The 15,644-nt window shown below is 40.4% G+C and overlaps 1 protein-coding gene across 1 annotated transcript in view; it reads left to right on the top strand.

The window, feature by feature from the left end:
* Positions 1 to 15,644, top strand: part of LOC309566686 (piezo-type mechanosensitive ion channel component 2-like) — a 141,433-nt gene that overhangs the window by 19,556 nt on the left and 106,233 nt on the right. Inside the window, exons 12-19 of the mRNA XM_082271945.1 lie at positions 5,511 to 5,623; positions 6,084 to 6,347; positions 6,447 to 6,552; positions 8,168 to 8,349; positions 9,413 to 9,561; positions 12,700 to 12,873; positions 12,980 to 13,021; positions 14,327 to 14,359. Coding sequence (XP_082128071.1) covers positions 5,511 to 5,623; positions 6,084 to 6,347; positions 6,447 to 6,552; positions 8,168 to 8,349; positions 9,413 to 9,561; positions 12,700 to 12,873; positions 12,980 to 13,021; positions 14,327 to 14,359 — 1,063 coding nt within the window. The remainder of the gene's footprint in view (positions 1 to 5,510; positions 5,624 to 6,083; positions 6,348 to 6,446; positions 6,553 to 8,167; positions 8,350 to 9,412; positions 9,562 to 12,699; positions 12,874 to 12,979; positions 13,022 to 14,326; positions 14,360 to 15,644) is intronic.

Below are 15,644 nucleotides of genomic sequence, written 5' to 3'. Positions count from 1 at the left end.
AACAATAAAGCAGCGACAATTTTGAAAAAATAACAATATTTTTCACATTTTTTTATATGAAATTCTCAAAAAAAAATAAAAAAATCTAAGTTTTTTAACATTTTAGGCCAATTTGTTTTCTCCAAATATTGTTGCTAAAAAAAAAATCGCAATAAGAGTATTTTGATTGGTTTGCGCAAAAGTTATTGCATTTACTAACTACGGGAAAGATTTATGTCATTTTTATTTGTTTTTTTTTTTTTACTAGTATTGGCGGTGATCTGTGATTTTTTTTTTTTGCAGGACTGCGACAATGCGGCGGACAGATTGGACCCTAGACTTACATTTTTGACACTTTTAGGGGTACCAGTGACATTACTACAGTAATCAGTGCTAAAAATATGCACTGTTACTGTAAAAATGACACTGGCAGGGAAGGGGTTAACATTACTGGTGATCAAGGGGTTAAGTGTGTCCCTAGGGGCGTGATTCTAACTGTCAGGGGGCATGGTTTGTGAAGTAATCACAGAGACAGGCTATCCTATACAGCAGGATCAAATAGCCTCTAAGAATACTTCAGTAAGAATGACAGACGGCTGTGTTTACATCAGCCGTCTGTCTTTCTCCCTCTGCTGCCGGAGATTGCGAGTGGCCGGCGGCCATCGGAGCCGCCAGTCACATGCGCTGGCTCCCCAGGGTGGGGCGGGAGCGCGCACCTGGCTGCGCGTGCTCGCCCCCTAGAGTCTCCTGAGCGAGTGTAGTACTACGTCGCTATGCCCAGGAGTGGCTGCCTGCCGCAGTAAAACTGCGGCGGGCAGTTGTTATGTGGTTAAAGTTCAGTCATTTCCATCAATAAGGTGTCGTTCCATCCTACATGGGATGCTCTTTAAAACTACATTTCCACTGCTGGGACAAATACAAGGGCTGCCATTGCTGACTGTCTTCTTAAAATGCTAGTTGATTAGAAGTCAGGTCATTGATGGCATTGAATTAACATAACATCCAGGGATCTAGTATTTTCATAAGGGATGCTCAGCAGTGGCACACTTTTTAACTGTACATGTTTCTTGAAGTTAGTTACTCTCAGCCCTATTTATGTCAAGTGGAAAAATGTCCATAAAGCAAACTTTTCAGGTGTCGTCATGTGAAAAATCAAGTGGAGTAAATAGGAGAGCAGTAACTTAAATCTTCAACTTCCTTTAGTTATTTATTTTCTGCCCCCTATCCCTTTCAATGAGCACACAGAGTAGCTTTTTTCTTTTTCTTTCTTATCCTTTGAGGGACACAAAAAATATTAAACATTTTGGTTATGTTACCTACAGTAGTATTGGACACTTTAAAGCAAAAAACTTCAGGCCATCCCAGGATAACCCCTACCATTACAAGCAAAGATAAGAGAGAGGGCAGGCGCCACATGTATTAAGCCAAAAATGTATTGCACGGTAAAACAATGTAGTGACTTACACTGAAAAAAGCACCAGTCTGCAATCCATGTCAAAGCGTCTATTCCTCACTGAACTGGTCATCCTCCGGCCCGGAAGTGATGTCATAGGAAGCTAGTCCACGGGGCTGGTTAGACCGGAAGCCGCAATGGAACGCAGGCTACCAGAAGTGACGTAACGCGTTTCGGAGCATGCGCACTCGGCTCCTTCTTCAGACGGCTTCCGGTCTAACCAGCCCCGTGGACTAGCTTCCTATGACATCACTTCCGGGCCGGAGGATGACCGGTTCAGTGAGGAATAGACGCTTTGACATGGATTGCACACTGGTGCTTTTTTCAGTGTAAGTCACTACATTGTTTTACCGTGCAATACATTTTTGGCTTAATACATGTGGCGCCTGCCCTCTCTCTTATTATTGCCAGCGGGATTTCCCGAGTTTTACCGCCAGTGCTGCCTGGTATTTGGCCATCTGGATAGTTCATAAAGAGGACTTATTGGACACCCCTTGTGCCTTTTTTGGTGGATCTCCCTTCCGGTCAGTAGCGCCCAACACCTATCTCTCTGAACCCTACCATTACAAGCAGGCCTTGTTTTTTTTTTTTTTTTTTTTGCTAGTGTCCTAGTAGAATAGATAGTTTTTATACAGCTCTGTTTTGGTATGATTAACTCATTTTTTTTATCAGTGTATTTTTCTTTTTTAATGTTTTTCTCAAAATGCCTGGCTTTTGGTGTACCATGTCCAAGCCCTTTTGCACTGGATGTGTGGGGATAGCCTGGAGGTGACTTTTGGGCACTCCTGTATTCTCATGTATCCATATAGTCTACTGCGTGCTTTTCCCCATCACTGCAGCTGGTTGCCCTGCAGAAGGCGTCCACACTATGAGACTGAGTATTGACATTATTCACTGGGTGGAGTGTCACATGCCCTTTGCGCTGTGTTTACCCTCACCACCCATTCAGTGTCAAGGAAGCCACTGCTTCTGCTTGAAAAGAGCCACATGTAACATTTGGTTCCTGCTTCCCACCTGGAGTGACTGATCACCAGTTGTCCAGGTTTTGTGAATACCTGAGGGCTGGCTTATTACCCTGAGCCTATATATTGTACTGCTCACACTCTTCTAACAGGTCTAGGCCGCTTACAGTGCACCTGCTGACGGTGCCAATGTCTGCAGCCTTAAAATCATCTTATCCTCTGATGTTACAGCATGTTCCGTCCTCAGAGTCCTCCCCCTGACTCCAATAGATGTGACCAACCCTTTCCCTTTTTTCCTTAGGTTTTTACCTCAGTCTTGCCACGTTCTATCCAAACTACAAATTTTTTTGCTAGCTCTGATCAGAATCAGGTAGAGGACACACTTGTCTTTGAGGACGCAACCGATAGGCAGTTGGAAGGCATTCCTAGAGCTCTGTTCTTGCTGGAGGATTCAGTTCTTCATCCAATTCTGGCTCTGACCTTACTTTGTCAAACCATGTCTGACTGGTCAAAAATCCCTAGGAGATCTAGCCACTTATGAAGTTTATCTATCACTTATACAACACTTGGAACACAATCCCTAGGAGATCTAGCCACTTATGAAGTTTATCTATCACTTATACAACACGTGGAACACATGGCAGTAGTGTAAAATTTACACTGACAGTTACAGTTACCTAGTAATGTACCTTCTCATGTCAATTTATAGTATCTCACAAAAGTGAGTACACCCCTCACATCTTTGTAAATTACTATAAATTACTATATTACTATGTATTATATTTACAAAAACTGTGTTGCCAGCGGTTTAGACATTAATGGCTGTGTGTTAAGTTATTTTGAGGGGACAGCAAACTTACACTGTTCTACAAGCTGTACACTCACTACTTTACATTGTAGCAAAGTGTAATTTCTTCAGTGTTGAAAAGATATAATCAAATATTTACAAAAAATGTGAGGGGTGTACTCCCTTTTGTGAGATACTGAATATGTGTAGGGCACATTGACTGGAGTGCTGGACTAAAGAACCTTGATGTGCGAAGTGTTTGAGCTGCATGGACTTTAAGAGACAGTGCCTCTTCCAACAATCTTTTGACAACATCATTGAGGATGCTACTGTGGCAAAATCACCCATCTTTCTCAGTGGAATAAGCCTAAGTAACAGACCGGAAAGTCTCCTTGTTATTAAAAAGAAAACTTCAGTTTATTGTCTCCATTCCCTGAATCTCTACATCAAGCTTGGCTTTAATTTTACATGCAAGATCTGGCACTAAAAGTCAAGCCTTTCTCTACATGCAGGTGCACCCCCACTTTCAAAATGAAGGTGACAGTTGTTAACCTTTGTGGACACTTGTAAGGCTTACATCTATGATGCCTGAGTGCAGGAGGTGATAGCCCAGGGTTACAAACTGGAAAATCACTCGCTGCTTCATTGCTCACCTCCAAGCTTCTAACTATAACTTTTTCCTCATTTACTTTACAGGGTCAAGATGGAGGGCATATCCTGTGATCTTCATTGCTCTGGACTGGTCAGGTGGTTGTGGTTTTTAGTCGACCTGGTAGGACTCCTGGCAGACACTTCATGGGCTCTACATCCTCAGAATCTTCTGTTGCAAGGACTGATTTGCCACCCTGCTTGTCACTACAAGCAGGGTTTTTAAACCCAAGTTCTAAGGGACAGGGACATCTCTATGGTTCCCGCCATGCTAAAGCTAGGAATTCTACTTCTCATAAGGTATATCTTTAGTAATGAAAGGCATACTTCACTTGGTATAAGTCTTGTGGGCTCTACCCTCAGAAATTATGGGTGGGACGAATCCTCTCCTTCCTTCAGCTAAGTCTGAAATAATGTCTGGCTCTGAAAACTATCAAGGGATACTTTATTTTTTATTTTTTTTACCATTTCTGTTCTGTTTTAGAGTCTGTTGGCCTCTCATTCTTTGATTAGGACCTTTGTACAGGGGGTCTGCTATGTAGCCATCCCTGTCTAATTCTCAGTGACTCCATAATATTTTATTTTGTTTCTCTCTGCGCTTCGGAAACCACTGTTTAAGCCCATTGGAAACATTCCTCTCATTCACAAGGTGGTGTTTCTTGTAGCCATTACCTCTACAAGGTGGGCCCTGTAAGTGTGTGCCAGCTTCTCGTTCCACCATCTCTAGGTGGCTCGGCCAGACCATCATCTAAGCTTATGGTCTCAAGAATCAGATTCCACCCTTTCATGTCAAAGTGCACTCTACTAGATTTATGAGTGTTTTTGGGGTTTTTGGCATCAAGCAACTGTTCCTCAGATTAACAAGACATGTGGTCTTCTGTTCATATTTTGTCCACCAGGTGAACATTGCTACCTCATCTGAAGCCACCCTCGGGTGAGGGGTCTTTTTTTTAAAGGCCCTTTGATTCACAGTTCTAGCTTCTTTTCTCTGGCCTATTAGCATTTGTTTTCTGTGTTGCCCCCCCCCCCCTTTCAGCTGTTGAACATACCAAAGGTTTAATATTTCCTGTGTCCCTAAATGGATGAGAAAGGAAATGGGATTTTCGCAGTAAAAGTCCTTTTTCTTGGAGTCCATTGAGGGACACAGGTCCCACTTCTCTTTATTTATGATCATGCCTGCTGGCAGTAGGAGGCGCTATTCTGACCTGGTCTATGGTTTTGTTGTTTGCCAGTGTCCAGTCCTCCTGTAGACAGCCATATAATCCAATTGTTTAAGACTTCAGTGTTCCTTAATGGACTCCAAGAAAGGGTTCTAGGAGGACTCCAAAAATCCTATTATACTGAGTACAAAACCCTATAGAACCACCCACTGCTGCTGATCTTCGAACTTTCAAAGGACCATCAACTGGTTAATTAAACCCCAAGCGTTAAAATGGCCATAGACTGCAGATGATGGTTGAAAGCACAGGCTTGATCTGACGCAGATTCATCTATATACATGTATGCCCTTGTTACTTTAGTTTTCTATGTATGTGCTGTATGAAGTCAGCAGAGTGTGTTTTAGGGCATTGTAGCCAATATTGATCATTTTGTGTCTTAGTCTCTCCCCCACTCTTTTTGGGTATGTATGTATATGTATATTTCTATATTATATTTAATGTTTTCCTTAATTACTATTTAGAAAAAATAGAAACAGAGGAGCCCACTACACTCGAGAAAAAACCTGGCGGAATTGCTGTGCTGGGTCAATTTATCATGCGGCAGAGCTATGTCAGTGCACTAATTGTAATGATGGTAAGAAACTGTGATTTATGTAGATATTAAATGTCCATGATTCATTAACAAGATTATTTATCTGAGATAAGGTAAACTTACACAACGGGTCAGGTGATTTGGCATCTTTTTGCTGTACCTGCCATTTGAGTTTAGCTGTACTGAAATTCCATGCCTTGATTTGTAACCCATAACTAATGTTATCCACAAAGCACAAAGTATAAGACCGGCTTTAGGGATTAAAGAGGGTCAAAATTTGTGGTACATCTTTTACCAAACAGTGCATTGAACAACAGCATTCAGACAAGTTACTGGGTTTTCCCACTGTGACTTTATTTAGTTTTGTAATTGTTTTAAATGCTTTAAAACAGCCACATGCAATGTATTTACTTTAAAATGATTTATTCTTTTGTGCTTCTAAGATTTACTCATGTTTTGCCTGATTTTTAGCCCAAGTTGTGTTGTTCTGTCTTTTATTTAGATTTGGAGCATAACTCATAACAGCTGGTTAACATTTGTTCTATTAATATGGTCATGTGTTATTTGGATGATGCGGGACCGTCGCCGCTACGCCATGCTAAGTGCTCCTTTCTTGGCTTCCTACGCCAACATTTTGGTCATTCAGAACTTTTTTGTTGGTCTCAACATTTCCCAAGAAGAGCTGTTCCCTGGCATCCCCACAGCTGTCCTCATCGACTTTGATCTGAAACCATATTCCATGCCATGCGGGCACCTTGGACTGAAGGTGAGGCTAATAACTCTCTTTAGCATTAGTATGACTTTTCTTGGTTTTGCCTAGGAGGTAAAATAGCAATGGGTTAGTAGTGAATCATTTTTCTTCCAGATCTTCTATGCTCTTATATTCTGGGTACTGTTGCGGCAGAACTTGAAAGAGCGGGAAATTGAAGGAGATCAAGAATCTCTAAAAGAAGTTTTAGTTGAGGAAAGTGGTAAGTGCACAACACATTTCTTTGGAAGAGTGTATAAATGTTAGTTTTAGTAGAATCTCAAACTCCAATTTTAAATAACTTACAGTAACCGATATATAGCCCAACTGATCTCAGTTTTAATCAGCTAAATACATTCCATTGTGATAAAAACATAAGGTGTGTAAAATAATTTTCTTTAGAAATCGGCCACAGCCTGAGAAGAAAAGGCTGTCTTCTGCCAACATGTTGCAGATAACAGGTCATGTTCTTTGTATGGAAGTTGTAGTCTCTTTGCAAATATCCAGAACACCACCTGCTGAGTGGAAGCTAGAGCTTTCCAATCAGCAGGGAGCATAAGAATCCACCACAAGTGCATGTGACAAAGTGACAATGCAGGAAAGACAGGGATAAAGTATTATCACCCTACTAACAGCAAATGCTCGACAGTGTGCTTCAGGTAAGATTACCAGGTATTATTTTAGCAAAAGCTATATGAGGTTTAATGACTGGGTTTGCATCCACATCAGCTCTAACTTCACAATATTGTAAAACAGTTAAACTCTATAGTTTTGTCCACTAAATTAAACAAATATTAAAGTGATAGTAAGGGTTCATGCACAAATGTCTATTAAAATCGCCCCCAAAGTCACCAAAAGTAGTGCAGAAACTACCCTTAATGGCTTTAAGAGGCCACTCCAGCTTGCACGCTTCTGAGCTGGGCTGTGTGCGCCCATGCACATGCAGCCCAGTAAGCCACTCCCTGCTTCCTCTTTTTAGGAGTTTTACTATGGCTCCCACTGCTCTCTGTGTCTCCTTGTGAAAGCAAGAAGTGAGTGGAGCAGTGCTGCAGCCAAGACAGTACTGGAACGGTGACAGGAGCCAGGTGAGTGTTTAGGGATGTGGGTAAGGGAGAACAGGTAGTGGATCGTTTTTTATCTTAACGCAGGGAATGCATTGAGGTGAAAAACATTTTGAATTTAGAACCACTATACGTTTGCTCCATACTTGTATTTTGGAACACCTTGACACTCTAGCTTCCAAGTGTGTCCACATGATGCCTCCATCACTGGAAGGTCTCATTCTTCTCTTGATTAATTTTGCATTAATCTGACATTATACAGAATACATCAGTAAGAGTAATACCCCTTAGTTATGGACAGAGGTAGGAATGCTGTCAAATGGGATTAACAACTAGAGTTTAGACTCATCCTCTAGATAGTTATTTGCTGCAATCTGTCTTGACTGTGAGCACTATAATGGAGAATGTGCTGTCTATATTGTGTTTACATGGGTGCTAGGTTTCCACCTCTCCACTATTCAATCTTTGGATAAGAGATGGAAGAGATACTGGACACATCTACTTTCCTCAGTCTCTGCGGAAGCATACATATTTCACCAGCAGTCATATGCATGAAATCCCTTTGTTTCAGAGTTTGGTACTTTATATGTGAAAGCCATTTCGCAAAGATAATACATAAAAATAGTGATTCCTTTTTCAAAAAAGTGCCTGGTGTTTTCAGCTATATCCAATAAGCTTTGAAAAATGCAGTACCATGGACAAAGTAAAGATTCTTAACCCATTAATAAAGGTCTGTGAATTGCATCTAATATGCATTTTTTTTTCTTATACTTGCAGAGACAGAAGAACCCCCAAATGCCTTCATGGAGATGGTTGGCTTGTTGGTGCGGGGTACACTGGTGAAGTACTGGATTTATTTCTGTAGTGCCATGTTTTTCGTCATCAGTTTTAGCGGCAAGGTTGTGGTGTACAAGATCCTCTACATTGTGCTGTTTCTTTTCTGTGTGTCCTTGTACAAGGTGAGTCAAGCAATACAGTACATTTTTAGTAGTCAGGGCACAGGAGTTCCTAAGAAAAGAGGCTAAAATTATTACTAAGAAATTATAGTCTATAATTTTTTTTTTTTCTGTTGCTGCATGTACCTTGCTGTTTTACAGAATTGATTGTTATGTCCATATCCACCACAAGGATACATAGGAAAAAACTGTGTGGTGCTGAAAAATGACATGCTGCATTTTTCCCACAGTGCATCAGATGGCACTGCAGGTTACTGAAACACATGGCAACGTGCTGCTGTGCAGAAACTATGAAAGAAATGTAAATTTGGCACACTTCAATAAAGAAAAGAAAAAAGGAAAAAAGTAAAAGTAAACAGTGCTGTACATTCGAATAACGCATTACATCTCCCCTCACTACCTGTCACAATGGACTCCAGCCCACATGCTAAAACTGAGCATTTTAGTGTGCGGCTATTGTGAATGGGTCCTAAAGTTTGTTTGGCTTTTGAATGAGAAGAGTGGTATGGGTTTAGGACTGCTCATGCGTGGTATAAGGGATTTTTTTAAACCTTGCAGTCCATACATAGATGGATAGATTGACAGAAGGCTGGATAATATTCCTTATGATAACCCTTGCCTGAATGCCCACTGTAAGGAGTTGCATTTCCACTAGAATTGTTGCCTCACTGCAGCCTTATTCTAATTTTACAGTATTCGTTTAAGGAAGAGTAAATCTCCGGAGATGTCTGCTATTTGTTGCAGACAAGTATTAAGTGTGCCATTTATGTCTGCAAACCATCAGTCTGCCTGGGTTACGTAGATGTCCCACTAACTTTTTACATCTTTACATGAGTTGCTTACTTCATGCATGTAATGTGTGAGGTCCCGCTCACTCTTTTTTGATATGAGGTTGTGTAAAAAACAACTAAAATACGATGTTTGGGTAGACATTTTTCATCCTACTGCTCTTCCTTAAATTGTCCTTTTAAGGGACCAACCTGTTTTTTAAGATTGACCCTATTTGCAACTTGTTAACAAAACCAAGTTTAAGCTTTTGCTATTCATTTTTTTGCTTCATTTTTAGATTCATTATGAATGGTGGAGGAGAATCCTGAAGTATTTCTGGATTACAGTGGTTTCCTATTCTATGGTGGTCCTCATTGCTGTCTATGTCTATCAGTTCAAGACCATATCTGGGTTTTTCCTCCAGATCTTGGGCATGTCAGAGGAAGGGTAAGGAGAAGCTTTACATTTTACATTTCAAATGTTCAGCTTTACAAAGGGCACATAGATTTTTTTTTCCGCCCAAATACAAAGAAAAATAAAAAAAATCAGGCACTTTGGGGTACATATGTAGGAATTGGGGAGAGATTAAAATAATTGTGTGGTTCCAAAATTGTGGAAGCAATGAGCCATTCAAAGACATTCTGGACATGTTTTCATAGAACATTTCAGAAAGATACCTTCATCTAAACTGTCCATATAACCCCAATGCAATTTTAGAGAATCTACAACCCATTCTATGAAAGAACAATATTAATGGGGTCTTCATGTTGGTGACTGTTGGGCAGTTTTGAAAGAATTAAAACAAAATTAGGAACTATGTTTCGTCATCCTCAAACTGAAGCACGAAGTCAATGAACATGGTGAGGTCTGTTTTTCTTCAATATTGCTCTTGTAGACATTTTACAAAAGAAAACAAAATGCTTTCAAGATCTGTAATGTATCTGCTTGTATTAGTAAACTTGTTTTCTTTCGTATCCATTGTGTGGCATAGAAAGTCTTAAACCCTTGGTTTTACTGCTGCTTACAGGAGAATTGGACACTGGCAAACAAAAACTGTAGAGACCATGCTAGTGTATAGCCATCCTACTACCTGCGTGACTCAGTTATTTCCTAGGGTCCTAGGAGGATAGACTTCTTTTTTCCAGCTCTGCTGTTTTAAAGACTAACTTGTAACTTTCTACCAACCTTTATTCTTCAACTAACCCTCTTCTACATATTGCTGCTAGTGTTTCTCACCAAATGCAGTTTTTTGGCACAATTGGGCTCAGCCTGGCATTTGAACTGTACCACATCTAGACCTCGCTGGACTGGACATTATAGGGTAAGCCTGGAAGTGACCTTTGGGCTCTGTGTGGGTGCTTTGCAGACCGGTACTGGGTAAGTTAGCTGTGAGGCACTTTCCAGGTCCAGAGCCACTGGCATTACTGGCTTTTTACTGACTTTGCTATGGAGAGTGTACATCATCTGATGTCATTCTGCTGGGTTGTGTGCACATTCTGTATGCTTTCCCACCAAACCGCATTGAGGCAGCATTTCACTACTGCTGGTCCTGCTGCAAAGAGCCATGTGGAACTTTGATGTTTGATCAATTCCAGTTGCCAGCCTACAGTGGCTTTGGTCACCTTCAGACACCTGACCCTGTTTTTTTTGAGTACTTGGGGCCTTGTTTCTGATCAGGAGCCTGTACGATTCCTACCTCACTGTGGCTGCAACATTTCTGATTTTAGACCACGGTGGGGACAGTCCCGTTGTTCTGGATTCTCCCAGCATGCTCTACACTAAGGGCTCATTTAGACTTGTGGTTGGGGGGGCATTAAAAATGCATGGTTGAGATGTGTTTTTGTGCCCTTCAGCCACACACCTTTTAAGCTGCAAGGGCAGTTGACAGGAGTGTTCACATGCTGCAGTCATGCAAGCAGCCCCTAGTTGGTTTACCATGGGCTTGTAAATGGTTGCTCTGTTGCCCACCCCTCAATCGTATTGTTTTTTTTTTTTAGACATTCTGAAGGTTTATGACTGCTGTATCCCCTATTGTCCACAAAGAAAATAGGATTTTTGTACTCACTGTAAAATCCTGTTCATGGAGTCCATTGAGAGATACAGGGCCCACCTTTCTGAGGTTTTGTGAGCTTTTGATCAATCCTCCTGTAGGCGCCAGTATAACCTGAAGGTTTAAGACTTCCTGTGTCTCTCCAAGAACTTATCTATGGAGAAGATAGATCTATTATATTCTAGATCTAGAAGATAGATCTATTCTATTATAAATTCTCCATATATTTGGGCCAGTATTGTGTGTTTAGGAGTCAAACGGCAGAGAGAATTAAAAAGGGCAAATCCAGCAAAAATGTAGATTTTGCACAGAAAGGGAATGAGTTACTTGGTCTCGAACAGGTTTTGTTGTTTGCATCCCTCCTGGGTTTTTCACATTCTGTTGCATTGGAAGTAATCACTAAGACAGAAAGAGGGAGGAAATTCAGAATTTTGCTTTTGAAAAATGCCATATGGTGACAGCTGTCAAAGGTGGGATTTACCCTTATTTTTTTTATATTTCTTCTTATTGTTCTGAAGATTTGGCTATAAAAAAACATAAACCTCCCCTAGTAGGGGCCACAGACAGCAATGAAAATCTAAGAGCGTTTCTAAACTACACTCCAAAACCAACACTGGAGTTCCACCTTAAGTAGGTAAAAGTATACCTTGGTGTACTCTTTTTATTAAAACCATTATCCATTAAACACTATTTGCACATTTAGATCAACTTGAAATTGATAATTTCAATATGCATAATGTGGGTACATGTGGGTGACCTACTAGCTCTTCAAATCTCTTGAATATATAAGACGTGCGATTTCCCAGTCAAAGCTCCTGGCTTAGCTCTTTCTTTTAGAGTTTCATCTTTTTAAGCAGCACTTTTTTCTTTAATAACAGTGAGACACGCAAATGTGAGAATGTGGCACCTTATAATGATCTTACTAGTTTCTAAGAGTGCTGAGATCTTAACAACATAATGTATATATATAGCAGATAGGCAGACAGCAAGCGTATTAGCTTGCTATCTTCGGGCTCTTATCAATGGGAAAATGCAATTTGCTTTCAGGTACATTTTGTTTGCATTTGACATCCATTTGAGATACTTCTCAGATCATTCAAAGTCAATTGATTGATATTTTAACTGCAGTTGACCTCCTCCTAACCTGCAAATGCCTTTTTATAAGCTGCATTTACCTGATTTAGGACCCTTGTCAACGAGGTTAAAGCTTATGTTAATGGCATAAATTCAACATCAAGTTGAGATAATTTTGAGCTCATTGAGAAATCTCTCTGCTTGAAGCAGGTTTTGCATTCCCATTTATTTGTATGAGAATTCAAAACCCTTTTGAAGTAAACAAAAGCCTGTCAACACAGGCCCTTAAGCTGCTTTTGGGTTGTAAAGGAAAAGGGAACTCTGGCATGGAAAAAAGTCTTCTGACACAAGCACTTTCATTTATGAGTAGACAGACCAAAAAAATGCAGTGTAGACATAGAGGTTGCATTCAAAGTTTGTGATATTTGGCCCTTTTCTCTTATATCTTTATGAACCTGCAGCCTGAAGGACATTGGCTTGGAGCAGTACAGCACTGTGGAGCTATTTGCTGGCATACTGATGCCCTCATCCTTTCTCCTGGCCTGCATCCTCCAGCTCTACTACTTCAATGAGGACTTCCTGAAGCTGACAGATCTCAATAACATTCCCATCAATGAAGGAGGCATTAATGACAGGTCAGTGCAGTGAGAGTGCTCTGGGGATGCCTCATCTATTAAGTAGTAAAATCAACCTTAAATTTTAGCAGAAGTTTACATGTTTTATGTTTTCTTATGTGAACAGTAAGAAGAAAACTGAGAACCGGGTACTTATTCTTTTCAGTATGTGAGTATTAAGATACTTGTTTATATATTCTTTTTTTTTGCACTGATTAAGTGATGTAGAATTAGAACCATTACCTATAAGATTTATGTGTGAACTCTGGAATCTGTAAAGAACTGGCTACCTGTAGTTCTGGAAAGGTTTTGGCATGGTGATTGTATAGGTAGGATGTGACTGAACACTGGAGTTCCACCTTAAGTAGGTAAAAGTGTTACTTGGTGTATTCTTTTTCTTAAAACCTTTATGCATTAAACACTATTTGCACACGCATCCATTAAACACTATTATGTGAACAGTAAGAAGAAAACTGAGAACCGGGTACTTATTCTTTCCAGTATTTGAGTATTAGGCAGATTGGTAGTTGCATTGACAAAATTATGTTAATGCCTGCTAGGCTTCTATACTGTGCTATATATATATTTAACCCAAACAGCAGTGCATGGTCACTGTAAAATATAGCAGTTATGTCACCAGGTTCTAAAGCCACTGTAATTTTCAGAATATCACTGATTTGGGCAATGGCGATGGAGTAGGGATTTGGGCTATGCCTGTGGACTAGGGATTTGGGCTGTGGACAAGGGCTTTGGCTCAGATAAGGATTTCAGTTACTACTTTGGAGTAGAGGCCTAAGCTGTGACTTTCAAGCTTCAGTTATGGAGTAAGGATTTGAATATGGTTCCAGAAAAGGGTTTGGGCTATGGCCATGCACTACATATTTGATCTCTGGGCATGGAGTAGGGATTTGGGCCATGGCTGTCGAGCGCTTTCAGTTAACCTGGGCCTAGGGTTTTGGGTTAAGGCTGTGGAGTAGGAGTTTGGCCCAGAGCTGTGGGATTTGGGCTGTGGCTAAGGTATGGCTGTGGAGAAAGGATATCAGCTATGGCTCCAAAGTAGTCAGTGCAAAAGAAGAACCCCTAGAACTTCTAAAATCCTAGTTCAGTTAAAACAAGGGATGTAACATACTGGATTGGGCAACGTAGGTGTTAACTATTAAGAAGTAACAAGCAATTGGTAGTATTGAAAATTCTCATTCCTTTTCATCCATAGAAAAGAGAATACTTTAGCTTTCCAATACCCTCACTGCCCACCATTCTTGGTGAGGGATTTGAAGCTCAGTGGGCAGCCTAAAGTGAATTTTTAAAGCTTTGCTAGCTCAAAGTTGGTCTTTCATGTTTTTTGACATACTGTATGTAATGTATTCTCCATTTAAGTATAGGAAAAAACAGAATTAAAACAACTGTCCCTGACCATGTTTAAAAAGGTTAAAGGGTACAAAATAATAATTCTCAGTTCTCTGTCCCTTTTCAGGATAAAGGAAAACGTTGGCAATCTACAGAAGACGTAAGGAACAGAGGGATTCTGGCTTCTTGAATCACTTGCAACAACTGAACCGAGTGCTTATTTTTCTGAGGATACTGTAGTTGTATGCTATGAGTGATTATATGTTACCAAAGGCTGCAATCACTAAAAACTGATATTTCAGATTTGGGTGGCCACTCATGGCTACTTGCCTTTTGGAGACCCCAAGTGTGAAATTTTAATATAAAATATTTAATTCTGCTGCACTACCGGGAATCACAACACTGTAATTTTGCTTTTTTTTAGCAATTGGGTGTAATGCATAACGGAAGTTCCAGTTTTGGTTGAAATTAGCCTTTTAAAGCAACATTAGCCTTACTTATCAAGATATTAATTATGTGGACTAACCTATAGCAATAAATAAAACTTCAGCTTTTATTCAGGATTGTTATTAGTTATTGATTGCTCAGGGTTACTAAACTTTCCACGCTGATGTTCACTAGGAATGGGTTTGGGCGTGTTCAGATGCATTTCCGAACTTACGTGAAAGAACCCACTAGGAAGCTGTTACTTTTAATCTGCAAATCATTTTCAGCTGAAGCATTCCCCGCCCTGCAGCCACACTTTTATACAGACGGAGACATTGTATAGGTAGGATGGGATTTTTCAATCCTATCCTACCTATACAATGTCTATTTGATTTTTGGGGATGTGGTGCACGGTATGAGCTATCTTCTATCTCATATATAGAATATATTTACTTTTGTACAGGAGTTTGGGTTAAATAGGTAAATAGGTAAAAAAAAATTTGTGTTCTTGGAGTTGGGATACCTTTTCTTCAGCCCTTCTATCGTGTAGTATTTTTCTTTGGTTACAGTCGAGTTATTGCACCATTGATATTTTTTCCTTGATTACTTTGATAAAGATTCTCACATTGCTGCTTGTACTGTCTCTACATAGCAGCTATGCAAATTGGCATATCCCCAGCAGGAGGACTGTGGGGCTAGCCTGTAATGTTACCTTCAGGTACCTTGTAGACCCAACTGTACTATGTTGGTTAGCCGTGGACCATTTCCTGGGTCCAGAATCATGGCACATACTCTGGTGTAACCAGTTGCCTGCATTTCTGAGTGCCCAAGACCTTGCCTCATATTGGGCATAGTTTCTTTCCGCTGTGCAGTGCAATCTGTCTTCTCATTGGCACATCAAGGACAGTCTGGCTGTTGCAGATGGCCTTAGCTCATACTTCCCTATTGGATCTCGGGGTGTTTATCTGGTACCTGCCAAACAGGCATCTGTAATCCAGAACTTGGCACTTCTGTTGGTA

Source organism: Pelophylax lessonae, assembly GCF_965119305.1.
Source record: "Pelophylax lessonae genome assembly, chromosome: 11".
Lineage (NCBI taxonomy): Eukaryota > Metazoa > Chordata > Amphibia > Anura > Ranidae > Pelophylax > Pelophylax lessonae.
The sequence above is the reverse complement of the archived record's forward strand: the minus strand, read 5'-3'. Positions and strand labels throughout refer to the sequence as shown.